General features: G+C 38.9%; 2 protein-coding genes across 2 annotated transcripts; one reads left to right on the top strand and one right to left on the bottom strand.

The window, feature by feature from the left end:
- The first annotated feature begins 7,369 nt into the window (after positions 1 to 7,369).
- gadd45gip1 (growth arrest and DNA-damage-inducible, gamma interacting protein 1) lies at positions 7,370 to 9,033 on the top strand. Its single transcript, XM_074696827.1, has 2 exons — positions 7,370 to 7,829; positions 8,472 to 9,033. The coding sequence occupies exons 1-2, from the start codon at positions 7,429 to 7,431 to the stop codon at positions 8,761 to 8,763; spliced, it is 693 nt and encodes a 230-aa protein (XP_074552928.1). The 5' UTR covers positions 7,370 to 7,428; the 3' UTR covers positions 8,764 to 9,033.
- A 127-nt stretch (positions 9,034 to 9,160) lies between these two features.
- On the bottom strand, positions 9,161 to 21,676 carry LOC141809677 (tetratricopeptide repeat protein 39A). Its single transcript, XM_074696825.1, has 18 exons — positions 21,343 to 21,676; positions 20,842 to 20,946; positions 20,224 to 20,355; positions 19,931 to 19,989; positions 18,211 to 18,278; positions 18,050 to 18,114; positions 17,511 to 17,610; positions 17,352 to 17,417; positions 17,152 to 17,260; positions 16,989 to 17,056; positions 14,190 to 14,249; positions 13,803 to 13,964; positions 12,762 to 12,853; positions 11,982 to 12,102; positions 11,793 to 11,904; positions 11,596 to 11,710; positions 11,178 to 11,294; positions 9,161 to 9,978 (listed from the first exon to the last, which is right to left on the bottom strand). The coding sequence occupies exons 1-18, from the start codon at positions 21,375 to 21,377 to the stop codon at positions 9,870 to 9,872; spliced, it is 1,695 nt and encodes a 564-aa protein (XP_074552926.1). The 5' UTR covers positions 21,378 to 21,676; the 3' UTR covers positions 9,161 to 9,869.
- Positions 21,677 to 23,328: the final 1,652 nt, after the last annotated feature.

The following is a 23,328-nucleotide window of genomic DNA, read 5'->3' as shown; positions in this document are numbered from 1 at the left end:
GTGGGCAAGTCAAGCCAAGTCAAGCCAAGTCAAGTCACAAAGGTTGTCCATTCAAGTCGGCTCAAGTCAAAAGGCTGCATTGAAAACCATAAATTTTAATATTATAATGTCATCAAATTTGTGACTTGAGTCTGACTAGAGTCAAGTCTCTATGACTCAAGTCCAATTGTCTGTTCCTTTCTGTGACAAGCACAGTTTGTAGCACAGTTTGTTTGCACTGACAAAATCTTTATGTTTTAACTTACACAACCAATAAAGCGTCCTGAGTTTTAGGTCTCAGAGCAAAAAGCCACAATAGCTGGCTGTCAGACCTTCCTGGAAGTATATAAGATCAGTTTCATATGTAAGAATGGGCTGATCACTGATCCCCCAAAAATCAAGGAAATCGGCACAGATTGACCGGTGCATGTCTAATAAATACTCAAGTAAAGTACTAAAAAAATGTACTTAAGTAATTGTACTCTGTTACCGTTCACTTACTAGTTCAATACGCACACAGCTTTGCTTAACAAAAAATGACACAGTGCCAGCAATCGAAGCAGAGTGAGATGCTCTCAGCCAGAAGTCTGATTCCTTTTTCATCCGCTGTGAATCTACATTCAAGTTATGACCTTAATAGAACCGTTGCGTGCCAAGCCAAGCCTCCCCCACTTGAGTTTAAAACAGAAAAAAAACCCAAACAAATCTGTTTTTACATGCAAAATCCAAACCTGCCTTCAATCTTCAATTCTCAGGGTTCATTGGTTGAGTAACCACACCACAGACACCTTGATATTTTAATCCACATATGTCTCTTCTCATACACAGCAGTTGGTAAAATAAGGGAAACTGCTCCTTTTCTTTGGAGACCACTACTGCTACTAATATGAAATCTGGTTGTAGTTGCACCACAAAATGCATACATAACTGCATCATCTGCATAGTGTGAAAACCTGAATTTGTGATGCTGAAAGGACTTCTATTGTGAACAATCATCTTTGTCCTACAAAACTGTGGCTTTCAATGGATTTTGAAGATTTTTTTTAATGCCAAAGGTGTTTCTTTTGAGCTACAAAAGGTGGGCATTTCAGTTGAAGTTCTGGTAGTACCCAAAAGAGATGACAGTCCAGCTGTGTAAAAGTTCTGTCACATTATCCCTAACTGCTCATTCAGTGGTCACTGCTCTGTGATTTGGCAGAAAAGAAAGCAGAGTAAGTGCTTCTGGCTGGAAACCTGATCGAACCCAATGACATTATACAACAATGCCAATGGGAGGTGCAAACATTTAGAGCGCCGATGACCATGTGATAGCAGCAGCACTAATACAGTGACTGTATTAAGAGAGAAAGACTAGTGATGGGGTCTTTCTGTGCCAACTTGCAGAGTGACATTTTGTGTCAGATGAGAGCTTCAGTGTGTTGGGATAATATGGAATTATTCCTAACTTCAGACTCAATAAAGATCTATCAATAATGAGACCAATTCGATTAAGGCAGTAGCCCTTCATCCAGACTGGTTACGAGTCCTGGAACCCCAGGAAGCCTTGGAGAAGAGGAGGATGGCTGTGAACAGGTAGAGCTCATAATTACCTCCATTCATCTTCACTGGACCCCAGCACTGTTTTATGAAGGTGCATCCGAGAGCAGGCTCAGGTTTGATGAATATCCTCTTAAATTAGCGGTCGCTGGTGAATCAAGAGCCTCCATCACTCCGTCTGCTACAATCCATCATCTCATTAAGACCCTGAGCTGAGCCGCACAGGCCTGAGGACTCCCAAAGAGAAGGGAGAAACCACAAGCTTCATCATAACTAAACATTTTGTCGATGATGTTGTTGTTTACAAATCTGTCAAATTGAGCACATTTTTTTTTGTGTGTGAAGCGCAATCTGTTCAATTCCCAGGGCTGTTTCATGATTTGTAGGACAGTAATGTATCAGGGGCAGAGAGTGGCACAGTTGTTTACCATCACGGGAATCAGGAGCCATTACAGACCGGGAACAAATGCCAAAATCCTTATGTAAAGCCAGTGTGTGCGTAAATGTGTTTCTCTTTAGGTGTTTACATGAATGTGAGTTGTAAAGATTTGTGATGCAAGATAATTCACTGAAAATGTTACAGCCATTATATGGTAGGAAAATTAGGGGTCTGGGGAGACCTAGCTTGCCATGTTCCTGCACTCGATGCAGCAAAGTGAGCAGAAATAAAAGCCCTCTGGTGGTTCCTCTCTTTCTCTCTCCATCACCCTTCTGCCCAGGTGGATGACTCTTCCTGGGAGCTTCAGCCAACGCTGAGTTTTTTTAATCTACAAATGAAGAGGAGAATGCTGCAGGGCACTAAGACCCCTACCCATCCCCTCCAAATCCTCCCCATTCGAACCCCTGTTGGGCTCCAAACGCATCACTAACTGGATCTCCATGTGGTACATCCATTACTGTAAAATACTCCACTGCTCCCTGCTGAAGGCTCACCATCCTCCTCCTCCTCCTCTGCACTCACTCACACACATCAGCCCCCCTCCACCCTCCACCTCCAAAACACCACAACCCCAGAAGCCCCCCAACTGTAGGACTGCTTACGCTGGCAGTTCTGATTTGGGCAAAGTCCAAGTTTAACATTAGAGGGGGGCTGATGGGGTGTTTAAAAAGCAGCCTGCAGAGAGCTGGTCCATAAAATATTCTGCATACATACTTATTGTTTGTTTTAATCATTACGGCTCTTTTTGGAAAGCAGCAGTTGAGGAAAAAAAAAAGAAAGAATCATACAGAGACTCTGAAAAGAAAACATGTTGTTCATAAAGTTATCTGTGAAAATGTTCCCTCCATGATGCACTTGACAACCCATGTTACGTTTGGAATATTTATTTCTATGTCATGTTTCTGCAGAAAGCTGTGATTCATCACCAGCGCAGCAGGGACTCGTCTTAGCGAGGAGGCTGTTTTCTCTCCTCTTTACTTTGTGCTGTAAAGCTGCAGTCTGATGTCATTACCAGGAAATAGAGATATTTTGGGGCTCAGCTCTCTCTTTTATTTGGATTTTGTCCTCATCCCCTGTTCTGGGGAAATGCTGACAAATCTGATTCTCTGTGCCAGAAATCTGGGTAAAACCCTGTCATTGTTTAAGGCCAACAAAAGAGTGGTTCATTTAGACTCAATTTATTATGATTTCTTCTTTGTGTCAACAAATAGTCACACTGGCTTGGCAAATTGCTACACCAAACCTTGGCCATGTGTGCGAAGTGTGTGTGTAAGCGAGAGAAAGAGTAACACATGTACATTATCACATGAAAAAGGTATTTATCACATAACTGTTTATGTTAAGCTCCTGTACGGTCTTTTTTATCTGGCTATGAAACAAAGTGAAATGAGAACAGATGTCCTTATGTGACCTACAAAAGCAAATGAAAAGAACAGCAATAAGATTGCTTATTTCGCATTTTTGCTGTTAAAGCCGAAAACCGCGACAAGAAGAGACACGTCAGGGAAGCTGATCAACTCTTCAGCAAATTATTTTAAACCTAGACCTACTTAGATTAAATTTTTATATTCAGACGTGTTGGATTTCTTAATTAGTTTCAAAGGTTGTTCACTTGTTTTGATTCTAGACTTTGAAGTAAAACCTTAAACTGAACAAAACAAGCAAAATTGTTTCTTTCACCAAAAGTCTCAATAAAATAAAACTCAAAATTCAGTGGCATGGACATTCATTAACAATGCAGAGACGCCACACAAACCAAACCACAATTTCTGATTCAGTAACACATCCTAAGGCACAGTTTTAAACGCAGTAATATTACAAACTTTATATTTTCATACAAACACACTTTAACTGGAAGAGAAAAAACATCTGAACCATACTTCTCAAATTAGTACCTAAACTAATGGCATTTTTCTTGTCATCTTGGCATCAATGTGCTAAACTTAAGAATAAAATTATATCTTTTCCCTCACAGTATATTTCACTCAGTTTTGTGATTCAGGTAGTTTGTATGAAGAATTTCATCTAAAAACAATTTTCTTCTTGTTTTAGCACTTCCAAATACATCGCAAGGTCCTCTTATTCAAGATTTCATGTTGAGTGAAATTTACTTGCTGAATGGGCAGGAAATTTAAAATACAATAAAGAAACGTTCTCATCAAATTAAGGTTTTTATGTCTTAGATTTGCGGCTTTTGTTGCAGAGTCTATACAGCACAACAGCATTAAATATTTTACATTTAACAGTGCTTTAACTGATTTTTTTTTGTTACATTTTATTATCACACCACGGTCATCTTACCTAATTTTTTTTATCAGTCTTTCAAGCTTTAGTCTTTTTTTGTCTTTTAACAACTTTTACCAAAACTGAGTTTTCTTTTCTTTTTGATAATGTCTGTCAATCATTTTGAGAGAGGGAAATTGATAAAACAAAAGCAATAAATCTGTATTTGTGTTTTATTTATAAAGCGCTCTGGTATAAAAGATAAATACAATTTAAAGTCAAATCAAAGTGTATAAATCAAAGAATGGTATCAAATCTTTACGATGATACAGCAAAAACATTAAATTTATTTACTCTACATACCAGGATTAAATGTTTTCAGAACTACTATGGGATGCTGTAAACTAACCAACATTGTGAGTAGTTAACATTAACGGGAAAACTAACTCAAGTCTCACATCAAAAAAATATATCCTTTAAAATGTCACATTATGAGCTTCAACTTCAGGCTAAATCATCTTCCCAGATCCTGCGTCTTTTAGATATTTTGATATAATCTAGTTTATCTGACACGTTCTGTGCCTGTGTCGGTCTAAAGTAATCCTTGAGTTGTGAGGAGAGAGGAGCACCTTGACTGTCTGGCTCTCTGTTTGCCACATGTGCTCTTGGGTTTAAGTCCAATACGACCCTTATTAACCTCTTCTGAGAGATCTGACTTCAGATGACCAGATGTGGCCATCACACTGACGGGTGAGGTGTTTTGCTGATTTTGTTGACCTCTCAGTCAGTATCTGCATCACTGCAACTGCTGAATATTTTCAGAGGGAACGTCTACAGCTCTCTACAAATTCAATGCAGCGTGGAAACTGATGCAATTTCAAGAGCCAAAGAGTCATAATTTAGGTGAGTGTGTCCTACATAACTTCCTGAAACATGTATTAATATAGCTCTACTCCTCCCACGAACACTCACTCAGAAATAGACCTGTCATCTTGCCACCAACCCCTTATCGTCTAACTACTAACAAGCCTATTTGCCTGTGACTGACGTTGATGTGATCCCTAAAGCCCTGAGCTTGGCACCCGATCGCTCCTAAGCCAAATTAAGCCTCTGTCATGCCCACCCCCACCTCCAGCCTAGTGCTCCCCTTGCCATGGGAACCCTAAATCTTTAATGACGATGGAGAGCTCCGTGCGCTCCCACCACACAAAAGCGGTGACATCTGTGAATGTGAGTGCGGCACTCCAGAGCAACCCCATTTGTTCCATCTATCTCCGTTTCTTGAAAAGAAATCAAATATAAAAGTTGAGGGAGGGTGGTGGCTGCTATTAGAGGAAGGCGGAGGAGGAGCCAGAGGATTGAAACAAAGAATCTCTCTTCTATAGGTTTACTTCCTTGCACAGTGGTCCTTTAAGGTTCAAAAAAGGTGTTGAAAAGAGACTCAACTCAGATTTTCTGATGGTTTGGCTACAGCCCACCTGCTTGCAGCGACTCCCAAGTCAAAGGGAATGTTTAGAGGAAAACACGACCCCCCATCAGCACTGGTATTTTGATCACTAGACACCCTGTACAATGTGCCATACCTGTTAGACCAAAAAGACTATTTTGTCTCAATATAACTACAAATCTTGAAGTTATATCATCCAGTTTCCTTCATTTTTTACTCCCATTTCTTTCATCTCTTTTTTAGAAATATATGTTACTGAGAATTATTCACTATCAAAATTAAAAAAAATATATAATGATTCATCATCAGATCTAGTCCACTTAGATGACTTGAGGAATTGTTTGATTGTTTTTGGGGGGGAAAAATTGAAGCTAGCACAGTGGTGCCAAAAACTGCAGTTCCTCAAGTGTCCACTTGACTTCAGAAGCACTGAAAGCAACATACACACCCATTCTACAAAAACTTATCTTTGCAGAATAAATAAATGTTCACAGCCTGGCTAACCAAAAAAAACAAAAAAAAAACCCAAACAAACACACTTGTACTTTTTTGAATTACTGATGAGATTTGAATGCATGAAAGCTCACCTGTTAAAACAGAAAAGGGGCAGGTCTGACTTGCTGTAGATGATTCATTATATTCACTAAGGTGATCACTACAGGCTGCAAAGCATAGACTAATAAATGGATGTAAGCACAATGACATCACCCCTCTGTCAATGAAACAGAGTTTTAAAGCAAATTGTGGCGGGATCTAATCTAATTATTTTTTTTGCAAAACACTGCTGTACAAGAAAAATGGAATCATCAAGCAGAGACAATGATTTTGCGGTTCTGTCATTACTTGAGAAAAGTACAACACAACACTGAGTCCATCCACTCCTGAAAACAAGTCGTGAGCAGGGAGAATTTGTTAAAAAAAAAAAAAAAATTTCCATGCATCAGTTTGAAAAAAAAAAAAAAGGAAAACAAACTCAGTGTACAAAGGCCTTAACAGCTATAAGGTGCCTACCTGTCTATCAGATGAGCTGTGCCTCTGATTGGGAAAACTGGTGGTGTCAATATATTTTTGCCCTACAAAACCAAATGATACATGAGTTTCAAAGACCTCTGTCTCATCAAAGTAAAGTCTTCTTAAATTGTTATTATTTTTTTAATGTATTCCAACCCCTCAAGGATTATCATTCCACTACAGACAGCTGAAGTTGTATTTTGGCCCTTTTCAAAATGGCTGCTGTCATTAAGTTATCCTCACAATTTTTTGTTTGTTCCTTAGGGAAAATCATTGCTTTTTTAAAAAAAGAAGTTGTGATAAGAATAACACCTAAATTGCTACTTATTCTATAAAATACGTATTTTTTAAAAAGAATGTATATTTGCCAAAAAAAATTGCTATAACACTTGCAAAAACTGCCAAATTCGTCAAATGTGATACATGAAATATATCAGAAACATAATTATATTGCTATATTATTTATGAATTTTGTTAAAAGGGTTAATAAACAGAGCAGACACTTGACATACGGTGCTTTTTAACACTGACTGTCTGATATTTTAAGACCGTTGGTTGCTGCTTGCTTCAAAGCCATGGGTTAGTGTTGCCTTAAAGTACCAAGTAGCATCATTTTGTTATACTTTTTGAAAAAAATGTACCCAAATTTGCCATTACATGAGGTAACTTTGTATAATTCAGATAATCTCGTACACACCTGCATGTTAAACGACGTGAGAGAAATGTCGACTGTTTCGTTCAGGCGTCGGAGTAGTCACCTCTGGCTCTGGGTCCTTTCTCTGGACGAAGAAAGATGGCGGCGTCCATGCTATGCAGGAGGACGTCGGTGTTCTCTCGAACTTTAAAGGGAATTTCATCTTCAAAAACTGTACTTTCAGCAAACTGTCCAAATGGATTTCCAATGCAAACGGCTTCGTATAATCCAAAACCCCTAAACCTGAACCTTCGCGATCCTTATATCCCAGACAAAGACAATATCAATACGCCGGAGTGGCAGAAGACGGCCCGGTATGACAGGAAGCTGTTTGGTCGCTACGGCTCCGCTTCGGGCATCGACCCAGCCTCGCTGTGGCCCAGCCATGAGCAGCTGGAGCAGATCATTGCAGAGGAAAAAGAATGGCACCCTACGTTAGAAGTTATGCTGAAGAATATCGAAGCCATAGAGAAGGAAGAAACTGAAAAACGGCTGGTCAAGTAAGTAACAACAACACGAACTTGTTACCCAAAGGAGGGGTTCAGAAATTCTCCAACTTTCTACCTCTTCAGAAACATGCCCTCAATCAATTCGAGTCCACACATTTCCCACAATGCAACTCGGAAGAAATGTTGTCGAAATGTTCATCTTTATAAAGATTACAAATATATAATTTCATAAATAAACGTGTTGAATAGTTTTCCCTTGGTAGACATGCCAGCCTGAGAGACGATATGAGACGACGTAAAAATAGGAGAAATACTAAAGATAGAGGGACATGTTTGTAAAAAATGTTGAAAAGTCATAAATTAAGAAAATATTCATCACAATATTCCAGAGCCAAAAGTGATGCTCAGTTTGCTACTTGGGTCCAGGTGAAAAGACTTCAATTTCATAAAATGCTTACCGATTTGTTTCTTATTTTGTTGATTTGATGTGAACTAAACAATAGAATTCAGAAACCAATCTCGGGTCACTTGGGAGGCAGGCTACCCTTTTAGTAATAAAAAAATAACCAAAACTAATGGAGAACACTTGTAGAAAATCATCCCACATGCAATTTGCATTAAGCACCCAACATACATGTTTTGACTTGTGCCCTGTGCTAACAATAGTAACATTTGTTTCCATTGTCATTGCAGGGAGAAACTCATAGCAGCCAACATGGCCAAAATGCCCAAGATGATTGCTGACTGGCGTAGAGAGAAGCGTGAAACCAAGCGAAAGCTTAAGGAGGAGAAAGCTCAACGTGACAAGCTGCTGACAGAAGCCAGAGAACGTTTTGGCTACGCTGTGGACCACCGCAGCAGCAAGTTCTTGGAAATGGTTGCTGAAATAGAAAAGGAGAAGAAGAAGCAACAAAAGCTACTGAAGCGCAGGCTAAAAGAGGAGCAAGCGGCTGTTCCTGTAACACCTCCAGCTGCTTCCTCATAGTCTGCGCTAAGGTCATTACAGATGTTAATTTCTGTCGAGACCAACTTTATTTAAAAAGTTTGATGGTGTTTTGTACAACACTTCTGACAGACTGTTCTGTAAAGAGAATCTGTAAATTAAACTGATGTTTCAGTGTCTGTATTGGGAGGATTAAAAAAATCACAATCTATGTTTTACTCTTTTGTAAAAAAAAACAAAAAACAGTCAACAGTTGTTACATCTGTGAAGCATAAATGTCCTCTGTATTGTGTGTTGCCCCTTTTCAAATATATTAAACTGTGTATTCACTGATTTGCATCTTTAAACATGAACATTACATGATAAAGTCAAAATTTATATGTGAAGGAAATTCAAGACAAACCACAGATGGTCATATGTAGACTTTATTTGTGCAAAAATATCTGTACATTCTGAAGTATTTTGAAAGTGCTAGCACTACCTAGAAGCTGCAATAACGCTCAGTTTTAAAAGTTGTTATCAACGAGCTCAGAACTGCAGTTTACGGTTGTTTTATCTTCTTCTTCTTCACTGTGACAGTGAACAGGCTGCAGTCCGAGGGTTACATTTCTACCATAAAGTTAACAAACAGGATTTGAAACAGTTGTATGAAGTATTTTTGCTAAAGGCTTTAAAAATATTCAAATATCATACAGCATATTTTCTAAATTATTTAATAACTTATAGCTTTTCCAGTACAGTAAAACAAAATCATTAAAATACATTCCATTTGGTCATTAAATTCATTTTATATATATCTTAAGTTAGCTTAAATCTCAATGTAGTATATTTTAATTTAGAATTTAAAGATAAACAATGTCCACAGACTAAAGCTGTACCCTGCACTTGATACTCTATGTATCAAGGAAGCAGACTCAATGGTAGAATCTGTCTTTAAAAATGGTTTATACATTTCTTTTTTAACTACACAAATAGACAAAAGTGACTAAAATGGTTTACCTGAACACCTTGTTAAATTGTCCTGTACTCACTTGCTGAAGATGCTTGAAGGTTAAAAAATGAAACAAGTTAAAACAGGCACATGTGTGAGATAAAAAGTCCAGAGTGTCTGAGTGTGGCTCAGACAGCCATGAAGAAGGCTCTTCTTCCTACATGTGAGCTTCGTCCTCCTCAGTGTGTTCTGCCTTGAGTTTGGCCAGAGCAGCGTGGACCCTGAACTGTGTGCGAGACTCCATGGAGTATTCTTTGTAGTTGTTTCTACAAGTTTATTCAAGAGAGAAATGGTTGCAAAGTGTTAGAAAATAATAATTAGAATAATTTTTCATCCAACAAGAGCAGAAGGTTTTTGTTTTGTTTTGTTTTTTGTTATAAAACATCAATCTATAAGAAGCCAAGTCATGTCCCCAGTGAGAGGGTAAAGATGTCGGTTTCGGCAGCCTATTAGACTCATATTTAAAAGGCAAAGAGCGACCTCTAGTGTCGTTGAAGCTGCTCTAGTCAAGGCAATTCAAGTTAATTTCTAAAGCACATTTCAGCAAGGCAATTCAAAGTGCTTCACAGAGATACAAATCAGCAAAACATGTTCAAAGAAGACAATTAAAAAGCAAAAAAAAAAATACAACACAATAAAACAAAAAAGAAGGTTAAACATATTTTAAGATAAAAGCATAAAAGTCGCAGTGAAGAGTAGCGACGTAAAAAAAAAAGGTATTCAAATGATATTTTAAAATAATCTAATAAAAAGCAGCTGTGATAAGGTGGGTCTTTAACCTGGATTTAAATGAGCTAAGTGTTTCAGTAAACCTAATATTCTCTAACAGTATGTTCTACATATTTGGAGCATAGAAGCTGAATGCTGCCTCTCAATGTTTGTTTCTGGGTCTTGAGACTGAAAGCAGACCTGATCCAGATGACCTTAGTGATCTTGATGGTTTGTACTGGATTAGAAGATCATTGATGTATTTTGTCCCTAATCAATTCATTGCTTTGTAAACCAGCAGGAGTGCTTTAAAGTCCATCCTCTGACAAACAGGGAGCCGGTGTAAAGACCTCAGAACTGGACTAACGTGATCCACTTTCTTGGTCTCAGTGAGGACTCAAGAGGGAGATCTGTAAAGATGCTACAGTAATCAAGCCTACAAAAGAATGCAGGGACCAGTTTTTCCTCTACAATGAAATACCAAAGAGATGTAATCTACTGTTTGTCTGGCCTTTTCTAACAGCCTTGCAGTTAAAAGTTGTTAAATTCTGAGCTCCAAAGAAATTATCTATGCTTATCTAACATGTTATTAAAATTGACTTATCTGCTTTCAGATAAATACCTCGATGGGCATGTTGGGTTGCCAAATGTTATGAAACTCCAGTCCCTACATCTGTAATGTGACTGTATCTTCGTGATTTCACTGTGTCTCTGATGTTACGTTAATGAATAAATATTGTTGATAGAAATAACTTACTTGGCTTTGTGCAGCAGTTTAATAGCCTCATTCCTTCTGCCTTGGTCTATGTAGAGTAAACTGAGCTCCACCAGAGTGTTGGGCACCAAGTAGTGGTCAAACCTGATCTTCTTTTCGCTGAGAGCAAACACATGAGGAAGGTGTTATACAGTATCTGTCTTTGTCACACAGTAACATTTCCCACAAGCCTGCCTTACACAACACAGACATACACCTTAGGCAAGCTGGAGTACATCCTCTTAGTCATAGACGGTCAGTGTTTTTACTAATCAAACATTGTATTATCAAAACATCCAGGTATGAGCTGCTCTTTGACACTTCATCAATAAATACTTGGGACAAACAGGAAGAAATAACTCCACTAAAAAGCTTTTTAACTCTACTGTAATGTCAGCAAAATGCATCCTTCAGCATTCACCTGGAACACACAGTTTTGAATAATTCTTCTGCTTCCTGTGGAAGACCCTGGTTCTTCAGACACAAACCCTTCAGCAAGTAGATTACACAGCGATCATCCACCGAATAATCGTTTTCTGTAAGCAGGAAGTAGATGTTTTATCATCAGCAGCTCTACTGAGCTATGAGAGGCTTGCTGTGGCGCACAGTTTGCCTTACCTGGGGAATCCTGCAGCGTTCGCTCTGCTTCCATCAAAGTCTGCATCATGCCTTCAGTCAGCTCTGGTTGCTTGCTAATCATACTGAAACCATTCCACATGTACATCATCTCCTATAAAGAAGAAGAATGCTGTAAAGAGGCTTTGTGGGTCAAACATTTGACACAAGTTTTTGTGCATGAATTTTTACCAGAACTGGTACAGGGAGCTTGGCTGGGCTAGAGGACTTGTAACGTCTAGCTTTGCGGATTGCAAACTTCTCAGTTGGGGGGGACTTCCCGGCTATTTTCTGCTTGAACATGGGAACTTTTCTGGAGACACAAGAACAAAAAAGACAAAACATTAAGTATGTTCAAGTAGGGTTGCAAAATTCAGGGAATTTTTAAAGTTGTAAAGATACATGGGAGTTTTGAGAAATGTACAGAAATTGACTTTTTGGGGATATCTGCATTTACCTGGTCATATACATGTTCAGGTATTTAACATTTTAGTTGTATAGAGGCAGACATGAATGCAAAAATGTCTGATGCAATAAGGGATGGGCATCAAATTAGCCCTTTGCAACCCTATGTTTGGGTTTTAAAACTCCATTTATCTATATTTGATCACTTAACTTCTATTTTTAGTGAGTCTCCTCCTTGTCCATCGCTTTAGTCTGAGACTCCTATTCAATGTCACCTTACTCTGCATTCTATATGCATTTAGAAAATGTTATGATAAGATAATATGTATCCAGGATATTAGTCTCCAACAGATTTCTCATAAGTGCTTCGGAGTCTCTTAAATCATTTTGAAAAAACATCAGAAACTTTTGGTACATGGCTTGCATTTAAAAAAAAAAGTTGACTTTTTGTCATAAAGACAGTCCTCCAAAGATACACATTGGTTCAACTCAGTGTTATTGTGAGCTTCTGGACAACCATTCTGAGTTCAAGTTAAAATATTTGATAGTTTTGCTGCTTGTGTTTACCTGAAAAGCTCTACTTCGTCTTCACCAAACGGCCTGGCTTCATCTTTCGGCAGCATGCTGAGGTAAGCAGCTTTCATGTAAACATACATTGCCTGAAAGGAGGAACAAAAAGGCAAGATTAACTATTTCCCTAAAATATATGACACATAGAAAGGAATAGAATAGAATAGAAACGTTTTATTTATCCCCAAGGGGAAATTCAGGAGAAGCCACGACAGCAATCAAGAAAACTAAAGAAAGAAAGTGTACAGAAAGTGCAAAAAGGTCCATAAGAAAATAGATGATGTCAGCTTGTCCATCATTCTCCAGTTCAGCCAGTCTCCACCTCCACAGGGTCCAGGACTGAGCTTCTTCAGTCATGCCCCATCTCTGTCTCCTAGATCCTGTCTGCTCACAGCAGGTGAAGTTCTTCCAATGTGGGCGTTTATGTCTGATGTTAGCTCCGTTAGCCATGTCTGTGAATAGCATGATGCTACACCGCCTTCTGGTATTCCCTCTGTTGCTGGGTTAGCACAGCTAGCTTTTCCATCTTATCGGAGTTAGATCTTACGTTCTCAATAACGATGGATGGAAGGAGAGGTCGAAATCTTCACTTCTTAGCTCACACCTGAGAACCAGCACGACATCCTCACCTCTTTCTCCTCCCCTTGTGGGAAATCATCAGGCCTTGCACCCGTTAGCATTGACATGCTAAAGGCTGCTAACAGCTGATTTGACATGTAAACGATGCAAGCCATGGTTACATGTAGGATATCCAGACAAACACAGGAGCAAAAGTAGTAGAAGTATCCCTGAAGACACAACCAGTTTAGTGTCCACAAACAAAAAATAAACCATACAGAGTAATGATCCACTCCAAATGCAAAAATGATGAAAAAGAGATGAAAAAATTGCAAGAAACGGACAAAGAAGAGAGAGCTGCTGTAACAGGCAGCCACATGGAGGAAGTGCCAACTAGTAATAATATAGTCTAACATTATTAATATGTAGATTTGTTTATTATTACGCTGTGTGATGTGTGCTGTGTGTTATGCTCACTACCTTGGACCAGCGGCTCTCCTGGCTCAGCAAGTCTGCGTAAAAGTACGCCATCTTCCACGCTCGCTTGTATGTGAAACACCACATCAGCTCCCAGTAACACATGTGGTGGAACTGCTTCCATGCCTGCTGTGCCTTACAGCCATCTTCAAAGAGAGCCACAGCCTAGTAGGGTATTACACACACACACGCACACAGCATCCCATCAAAGACATGCAACAGTCAGGCTGCATTTGAGATATTTTGCATATTAAATGTTAACATTTGGCTAAATTTCTCTGCTACACTAACAAAGGTTTGTTGGGTTTACAGGTATGTAAAGTCTGAGAAAAGAAAATGCAAATCATTAAAGTACACAATATAAACACTCTTGCATCTTGTATTACATACCCCATCAATGTTTCCTTTTATCTCTTCAGTCCGTCCTGCAAAGAAGAGGAAGATCGCCCCCTGGATTGAAGAGAAAGACACAGTTTAAATGATCAGCCTTCAGTGTAGCTCGTAAGATTAGGTCAACATACGTCATGTTAAATTCTCATCTGTTTGCAAGCAGTCTTAGGGTACAGTAACAGCTCTTAAGAAATGTTTAAACAAGACACTTCTTGGTCGGGTACACATTGTGTAAGAGCTTTCAGTTTGCTCTCTAGGATGGGCTGGCATGTAGGTAAAAGGTGGAGCGGAAACAAGGATTGTGACTCTGAAAAAACACAGTTGGGTATGTTTGTGTGGGTGATGGGAAGGAGGTATGAAGGTGCAGGTGGAATGGCAGAAAGTTGGTGCTTTTTTCTGAGTATCAGACCAGAGTTATCATGGTGGATGTCAGGCTGAGCCAGATTAAAGAGAAATGATGAGTGACTGAAGTAAGGGCAGACAAACAGTGAGTCTCAGTGACTGTATGATCTTAGTATGTAAAGATAAACAAGATTAAATGAGAACCTGACAAGAGATGAGAGGGAAATACCAGCCAAAATAAATAAATACAACACATTCACCACATCTTAAAGTAAATGGCTTAAAAGGATTTTTCTGGATTATTTTGGATAATAACAGACTTATATTTGTAACCTAAAAGTGGGGATTGTTTGTAATAAATTTTTGCTAATAATTTTGATGTCATTATTTCACTGACATCGGCCCATCTCCGATTATTTTTCTGATGACACCATCACAAGCTACATTTGCTTTTTACACTTTGAATCTAAGGTTTTACACTTTCTCAAAACTCAAAACTATCTCGAGAGACAATCACATCCTTTTTGCCCATTGTGAGCTTTGAAGCCAAAAGATCACCTTCACAGGCGCCAACGTTCATGGTATTGGAGCCAAGGCGTGTGTACAAGCAGCTTAGCTTGACGCCTCGAGGGGCTGACATCACACTCACAATCACTTTGGTGAATCAGGTCCATAGCAGAACTGATCCAGGTGTTGATTTGACACAGACTAAGCCCTTTTTGGTCAATGCAGCTGTCGATCGTGAATTTTATCTTTTTTTCTTTTTCAACCATATGTGCAAATGTATGTCTTTTATGTTAGGTAATCTTTTCCTTTCACTTGTTAAGTGTACAACAAGTATTAGCTATAATCTAGAGTGAGGATACGCCTTCTTTAGCCTGGACATGTCCTCTTTTTGGTCATAAAGTTACATCAGTTATGTTAAAGTTAAGTTGTGCTTTTTTTTCTTTGTTTTTTAGGGGATTCATCTATTAATTCTATTAATTTTATGTTCCATTAATTTATTTATTGATTGATTTATTAATCTATTGTTGCAATACTATGTTAATGCTCTCTGGTGGTATAATGTTCTTATAACCTCATTATTCTGTAATGTATGCTTGTGCTGGGATGGGGGGTATGTAGGGGTGTATCTCAAGAAGAGCCGTAAATATGGTTTGTCTGTCTTGTATGATTTTAATTCATGTTGCGTATTGTAATTGTTATGTTGAAATATATGTTTTGTGTTGGAACCACCATGAAAACAAGATGCTGAATCTCAAGGGGCTGTCCTAAATAAATAAAGAATTAAAATCAAAATAAATGTCTGGTAGGGACTTAATAAAATTCCCTAAAATGTCAGGGGTTTGCTAAGCTTTTAACAATTAAATTTATAATAAAGCGCCGCTCTCGGCCACTTGCATTAGTCCAATGTTCCTACCTGTCAAGATGTTGAGCATGCATGCCACATGCCACAAAAGGCTAAAAGAAGACAAAGATAGGAAAGGGGGAGGACATAAAAATGAAGAATGTGCTACTGCTAATTTTTTTCTTTAATTTTGAGTCATTATTTATACCTTTACATTAACCATTTAAAACATGGATGAATGACCTCTCCTTTTCTTTTTTTTCCTTTTGTTTACAAAAAAAAAATTGGAGAAAACCTTGTTTTTGTTTAATTAAGATATTGAGACATTACATACACATGCATATTTTTGAGTAAGAGAAACATATTTTGGCTATCTTTCTTTTTCTTTTTATCAAAGCATTTTGTGAGGCATTACTTGTGTTTAGAAAATTTTCACCTGAAACAGAGAACCTTGTGGTTTATAAAGCTACTATGTCGTCTAAGTATCTTTGGGTATCTTTGCACAATCTCAAAGAGGTCGGGTAGATTGTCCTTGTTATGGGTTTAAGAATATGGTCACCGTACCATTATCCCTACATGCAAAGCATTAGTTACTACAGCTGTTTGAAACAGGCAGGAGTTGTACTGTGTAAAGTGCATTTTCCCTATTAAATAAACCATGTAAAATGAATTTAAGAAATGATGCATGAGTCATAGCCACTTCTGTGACGTCGCACCAAGGGTTCTAATTTGCAATGACAGTAGGCAGTCAGCAGGAGGCGCTTTAATTATTTTAGCTTCAACCCGATCCAGACAGAGAGTATCCATTTTAATATACAGTCAAGAGTTACAGTAAATATGTCAACTGTCAAAGTCGACCGAAATCAAAGAAACATGTTTTCTGTCTGAGCAAATAGAGAGATTTGCCAGTTTTGCACATTCATTAGTTGAAAATTGACACCTACACCAAAACAACTGCTTTGTGCAGATGAAAAGCCCCCCCCCCCCCCCCCCCAAAAAAAAAAAAACAGCCATCTTTTCACATTTTGTCTTATTTCGAAACAGAAAGTTCCAAGTTTTCCCTGGAAAGTGATTCACTCTGAGAACAGAAGCCACTTACTGCTACTCACCCTTGGATAGCGAAGCAGAAAAGGTTTCAGAAGGCTTTCAGCTTCAGCCACCTCTCCTTCACCCGTGCCTGAGTGGATGAAACGGGGATAATCCATGATGAGTTAAAACACAGAACGAATCATCAAATGCGTGTTATGATGAGTCAGTGTGAATAAGTATTACCGAGTATGAATGTGAGGAAGGTGTAGTAGCAGAGGAGCAAGAGAGCACACAGCATGGAGCGCAGATTCATTCCTGTTGCACCATCACGAAGCAGGGACAGACCATATTCCTAAAACAGCACCACACATGTATAAATCTTCATGAGTGCGTCAGATTATAAGTAATGTTCAAGAAGGAAGATTTATGAATATACAACACACCTTGTCTCCAGAAAATCCTGCAAACTCCAGAAGTTTGAGAATTCGTGGGGGGAACAGAGACAGTGTCTGTAAATAAAGACAGAGTGATGAATGTATGGTACAAACAGTTACAGAAAATACTCTCAGACATTGGTGTTTTAATAATGTTTCATGACATACCAGATTGAACGCTCCTATTCCAAATGATATTCCTCCATCTAAGTGAAGGTGGCTTGGTCCTTGGAGAAAGCTTTGAGATTTTATGAAGGAATGCAGTTCCCTGAACGACAGAAGAAGTTTATGTCAACACAGCTGAGCAATAACAGCATATTACAGTTTGTCATGTGAGTTTTAAAGGTTAGGTGCAACTGCACTTCAATGTGTTGTTAACCAGGAAACTTGAAAGGTACATATTACAAAAGAGGGATCATGATCTGACAGAGCTCTACTGACATAAAATAATGTTTATTTCTAAGGAAGTGTCATGCAAAGCGACAACAATATCATAACAATATTTCCTCTAGCTCAGGTTTACTTTTCATGACCAATAAACCATAGTTGATTTGAGAAATTGGCGTTGTTCCTCTTTGACAGGAATGCTTTGAAACAAGTGCTGCAGGTTTGGCTTTTTAAATAAACAGAAGTTTTAACTATAATTACTCACTGACATTACTCGGTAATGACACAATTGAATACAGTGCTCTTCTCTTAACACTTACTTGTAAATAAGGTAGCTGTTTCGTACTTTAATCCCTCCTTTGATGAAACTCACCATATTCTCATCCTGCAAAAAGACATACCCATAAATAAAAAATGAGTATTTATAATGGCATCTGTGCGCCTTTCTGCGGGACATACAGATGATATAAGACTACTGCACCTGCAAAAAGGTGAGGGCAGCTCTTTGGAGTTGGCATTCTGCATAACACACTTCTGCATGAAGCTGCTCTGGAAAAATCACACACTCACATTTATATGTATGTACACACACACACACACAAGCTGCACACATTAAAGGAGAATTCTTGCATTTTTATTCTGCCTCCTCATATTTTAAACATGACTATAAAGTTACAATGCTGGATGTTCATGTGCATAGTTTCAAACCACTGCAAATTAATATGCAATAAAAAAGATCCCTACATCTGCCGGTGGACTTCTCAAAATGATCCATTCAAAAAATAGAATGAGACATAAAATGAGACACACAATCTTCACAAGACTGAAATGATTAAGTGATCACATAAGGATCTTCTGACTTGTTCATGACGTGTTTGAGGGGCTGGCCTCAAACATCACGGTCTATCCGAGTTCTGACTCTGACATAGGTTGGCCAATCAGAGGAGAGGGGGCTTGTGGGGCAGGGAGCATTGAAGAGACAGCAGCCAAAACAAAGGCTGAAATAAGGCTCCTTTCCCTCAGGCTGCCAGAGGAGATGGAGGATTGGAGAGTCTTGTGGCCAACCAGACCAATTGGAAGCTGACAATTAGCCAGCGCAAGCTTCAGAAGGCTGGCTGGAGCTTCAGTCTGCGGCAGGTGGATTTATTGTGAATTGTTGCCCCAGTCTCTGTCTGTGCTCGACATTGGGTTAGACAATGTGCTGAAGTTTGTAAAATTCAGGATTCCTGATAGTTAAAACTGCAGACAACTTTGGCTCTGATTTGTGGCCCTTGTAAGAAAAGCCCTTTTTGTTTTTTGTTATTGTTAGTTTTTAGTTCTGCGTTTTTTATTTTATCTAGACTTTTGAGAAAAACACTTATTTTCGAGAAATCCCTTATTTATAAAATGTGCTATTATTAGGATATTTCCAGACTAGGGCAAATAAACAATGGCAGCGATCTTCTGGCCATGACGCCACATTGTATTAAAAACAGAAATGACTCAATAGTAAAAATCTCTGCATGAGTTTGAAAACACTTCCCATGCTGCATTCATGCATGCAGATTAAAGGTCCCATATTATGCAAAAATCACTTTATTAGGTCTTTTAGTGAAATTTTTGGGTCTTTGGCTTTCCTCCCAGCCAACAAAATGTGATATTAATGACAAACCCTGTACTAAGTAGTGCTTGTGAATGTAAAATCCTGACCTAAAACGAGCTGATTGGATTTTGGGGATTTGCCGACATCAGCGATTCCCTTTTTTGACCAATCCGGAGCAAGTCTGACCTGATTGGTCCACCATTCACCCCCAGGCACTCTAATACCCCCAAACCCCCTCCCAGCCTTTTTATCTGCACCTGCTGGAGAGAAATCTCCAGCAGTGGGGAGGAGAATGACAAAGTTGAAGAGCCGATGCTTTTTCAGGGAAGACTTTGCATATTTCTTCACACATTACAACAACATGGCTCCATAATGGTAAGAACAGGCCAGCATTTTTGAACAGTATTGCTGGCACGAAATTTTAAAATTATTTGTTTTTTATGTATAACAAAAACACTTACCATTTTTTGTTTTTAATTTTTGTTTATAGTTTTTTGTACTTCTACTGTTGGATAGTGTTATATATCAAGTAAACTGAGATACAGGTATGAGATTTCACATACTGTGTTCATTGTTTTTGGACGGATTTTAACAAGAAAGAGACAACCAAGCCTTTTACCTTCAGTGAGTGATTCCCCTGCTGACTTGTTTACCAAACCAGGGGATTTCCGCCGAAATCTAAAAAAAAATTGATAAATAAATAAATGTTACAGCCAAGGCCCTGTCTTTGCAGCTCTGAATGACGGCACCAAAATGACACAGTTATATCAACTACTTTAGTGGCTCCTCTCATGCAAACCTATTCAAATTGGTCATTTTGTCCAAAGCAGGTCATGTAAATGCATTCAGGTTAATTTGCCTTTTATGATTCACCGACTGCCCCTTAAAAAAACACAAGGTGCTTCGACTGACCTCTGACAGACTTCCTGGGCACACTTCATGGTATTTCCTGCATTGCTGATGTCATCATGTTGGAAAGTCATCATCGCCTGCATTTCCAGGATTGTGGCGTAAATAAGAGCATGGTACATGCTCTCATTCACTCTACAGAGAACAAGGAGTGCAGATCAGCATTATACGCAGCATACCATGAGCAAACACAGCACAGGTAAAGAGCAGAGCTTCTGTATGAACTGAGCATTTTCCCCAGCTGAGAAGATATAAAGAGTAAACATCTTGCTCTCTTTATTCTTCTCATCTTATCTGCCATCCGTGCATGTCTTGTGCGCTGTGTTTGTTTTGCAGGGTTAAATTTCTGTCGGCTGTTGAATCAGTCAGACCTTGGGCGTCAGCTTCAGCAAACACCTCATATCCTGGACAACTGAAGCCCTACTTATGCCACTCGAATGTCTCTGACAGCAGCACACTGCTTCTGAGTTCTCACCACAGGCGTTTCTTGTTATCAACCACAGCCAAAAACTGCTGATATGACACTAAAACCACTATGAATCTGCAAAAATGGAGTTCAAATGTTGCACTCAAATATTAAGAGCCACTTGGAGCTGCAGTGGCTCAGGATTTGTCTGGTACCTTGGCCGCAGTCTCTCCAGGCTCTCACTGAAGTGGTTGTTGAGGAAGAGATCCAAAGCCTCCATACACTCATCCAGGCTTTCCTTCAGAGTTATCTGTGAGGAGCTGCCAAAAACACACAAACACGGAAAATGCAAACATACTGTACAGCTTGAGTTGGGGTAAAGGGGTGTAGAGAAAGCAGCAGTACGTGCCCTGTGATAAACACATGAACACACGCATGTATGCGCAGTCCAGAGCGACTTTAGTTCACTATTTCCAAAGTAAAAGTGAGTTTCATTCACTCCAATTACAAAGTAGTACAGCATGATATGTTTTTCCCATTATATTGTGAGGTGAGGTATTGAGGGTGTACGTGTTATTGGAGAAGAACTGTGCCATCTTGTGTGGGAAAGAGTGTGAGATGAGGAAATAAGCCATCTATTATTCGAGTATCCTGTGTAAGAATCATCCATACAGAAAAAGAAAAACAGATCAGCTAGCAAGCTAGGCCGTACTCACTTTTGCTCAGCATTTGCGTCTTTCCCATTGGACATGTTTTTTCCTCCGAGCGCGTGCCCTCAACACCTGCTAGGAGCTCACCAGGTGTCCCTGAAAATCCTGCTGGGTCCACGACGTCCACCGTCAGATCGGGCTGTTGTAAAAACTAGTTGCAGATAAGTCTCAGGCAAATAGCAAAAACTTCCCACGCTGGTTGTACTGGTCTAAAGTTCTCAGGTGTGAAGGCATGCGTCCATCTGTGTGGATCCAACAGATTGTGTGGATGCAGCAGACTCCTCCTCTGTATGACATCACTGCCACGCACACATGAAACGGCGTGAATCAGCGGACTTGAGGGAACTGCTCCCAGGTCAGTGCTAATCCAGACAGCTGATACGGCAACACTGGCTGATAAATGTTTGATTTTTATATAGTTTTTTATCTTATTTTGAGATTTCATTGATTCATTATCTGGATCCCTTTAGGCTAGTATGAGATACCAACCAGAGAAGATCAGACTTTTTTCTTTTTACATGTCAGTACTTTAACTTTTTGAACAGAAAATCTTTAATTTAGTGATTTTATCTTTTTTGTGCTCCTTGTTTATCTTGATTCCTTAGTTTGCTTTTATTGATCTATTTTATTATATGATTTGTCTTATAGGGGAGACCGGGTATGGTTGTGACATGGGAGAGTTGTAATGCCACCAATTCCACCAATCAGGGATAGGATATTGATCATTTCAATATTTACCCACTTCCACCCTGATAACACATGGTGATTGTCAGGGCTGGAAACAAGGATATGCATATTCTACAGTGAAAGAAAAAAAAAGATTTATAGGGAAGACATTTTTGGACTATATTTCGTTTAGTACTTGTACCATTGCAAATAAAACCATTTGAATTATATCAGAATAAACTGTAGTTTCTTAAGCAAAATGTGTGTGCTAATTTCAATCCATTGGCTGACAGGGATGGGGTGGGTTGTCACACATATTTAATAAGTGTCAGAGCCATCACTTTATGTACAACTAAGAACATTTTTTTTTTTATTTTAATAATGTTACAGAATATCTAGGCTGTGGAAAAGAAAGACTGACAGTGTCTGCAGATGTTTTTAAAAAAAACATTTGATGAAGAACAGTATGTCAGTCAGATCAGTCACAAAGGCACATGGTATCTGCCATGTTACTTCAAATCACAGCAGAAGCTTAGGGTCCAGTGATATCCTAGTGTAGGTTACTGGATCCAGTGATATCCCAGTGTGAGTTACTGGAGCAACAGTGAGGTTTTCTCTGAGGGCCAGGAGGAAACGTTGCACCTCAAAAAAATAAAAATAAAATAAGATAAAATAACACTGCCCCAGGGTGATAAACAAACCATTTGTGGCTTTGATTGAAAATATACATGCACACGCGCACACACACACACACACACACACACACACACACACACACACACACACACACACACACACACACACACACACACACGCGCACACACACACACACACACACACACACACACACACACACACACACAGTTTTGGTTAGACCTATGTATTCTTTACACAGCTACACTGTAGTGTTTGAGCACACATACTCTTAAGGATGAACTCTTGAGTCAAACAGGAAGTGAGTTATGGTCAGTCACAGAGAGACATTGCTCTGGATTGTTCTGTTTCAATAAACCTCTGTCAGAGGGGCATGACCTCTGTTTTTGCTTTTTTTGGTCTGACTGTAACAACTTACCCCAACATGTGTTACAACCTATTCGGGTTGTGGGGTAGTTTGCAGAGGAATTGGTGTCATTTGTAGTAAAGAAAATGTTGGTACTTTGCAAAAATTCAGTGAGTTAAGAAATACTGAAGCAAAAAGTTTTAGACCATACCCAGTCTCCCCTACTGAATACTGATCCTTTTTTTTTTTATTATTTCCTTTTTTTTCTGTTAATTGTAAAGCACATAGTTACTTGTGTTGAAAAGTGCTATATAAATTATTATTAT

This window comes from Halichoeres trimaculatus, unplaced genomic scaffold (genome assembly GCF_033239565.1).
Source record: "Halichoeres trimaculatus isolate MK-OKI-2021-1 unplaced genomic scaffold, fHalTri1.1 fHalTri1_scaffold_20, whole genome shotgun sequence".
NCBI classification, from domain to species: Eukaryota; Metazoa; Chordata; class Actinopteri; order Labriformes; family Labridae; genus Halichoeres; species Halichoeres trimaculatus.
Note: the sequence above shows the minus strand (reverse complement) of the source record. Positions and strands in the feature narration are given on the sequence as shown.

What these genes read in the sequence shown, in the direction of transcription:
- gadd45gip1 (XM_074696827.1), top strand. Translation starts at nt 7,429, where the DNA reads ATGGCGGCGTCCATGCTATGCAGGAGGACGTCGGTGTTCTCTCGAACT. An exon ending in ACTGAAAAACGGCTGGTCAA is followed by an intron (nt 7,830 to 8,471) that starts GTAAGTAACAAC and finishes TTGTCATTGCAG; the next exon opens with GGAGAAACTCATAGCAGCCA.
- LOC141809677 (XM_074696825.1), bottom strand. Translation starts at nt 21,377, where the DNA reads ATGTCCAATGGGAAAGACGCAAATGCTGAGCAAAA. An exon ending in CTGGAGAGACTGCGGCCAAG is followed by an intron (nt 20,356 to 20,841) that starts GTACCAGACAAA and finishes TGTTCTCTGTAG; the next exon opens with AGTGAATGAGAGCATGTACC. An exon ending in AACGCTGCAGGATTCCCCAG is followed by an intron (nt 11,711 to 11,792) that starts GTAAGGCAAACT and finishes TCCTGCTTACAG; the next exon opens with AAAACGATTATTCGGTGGAT.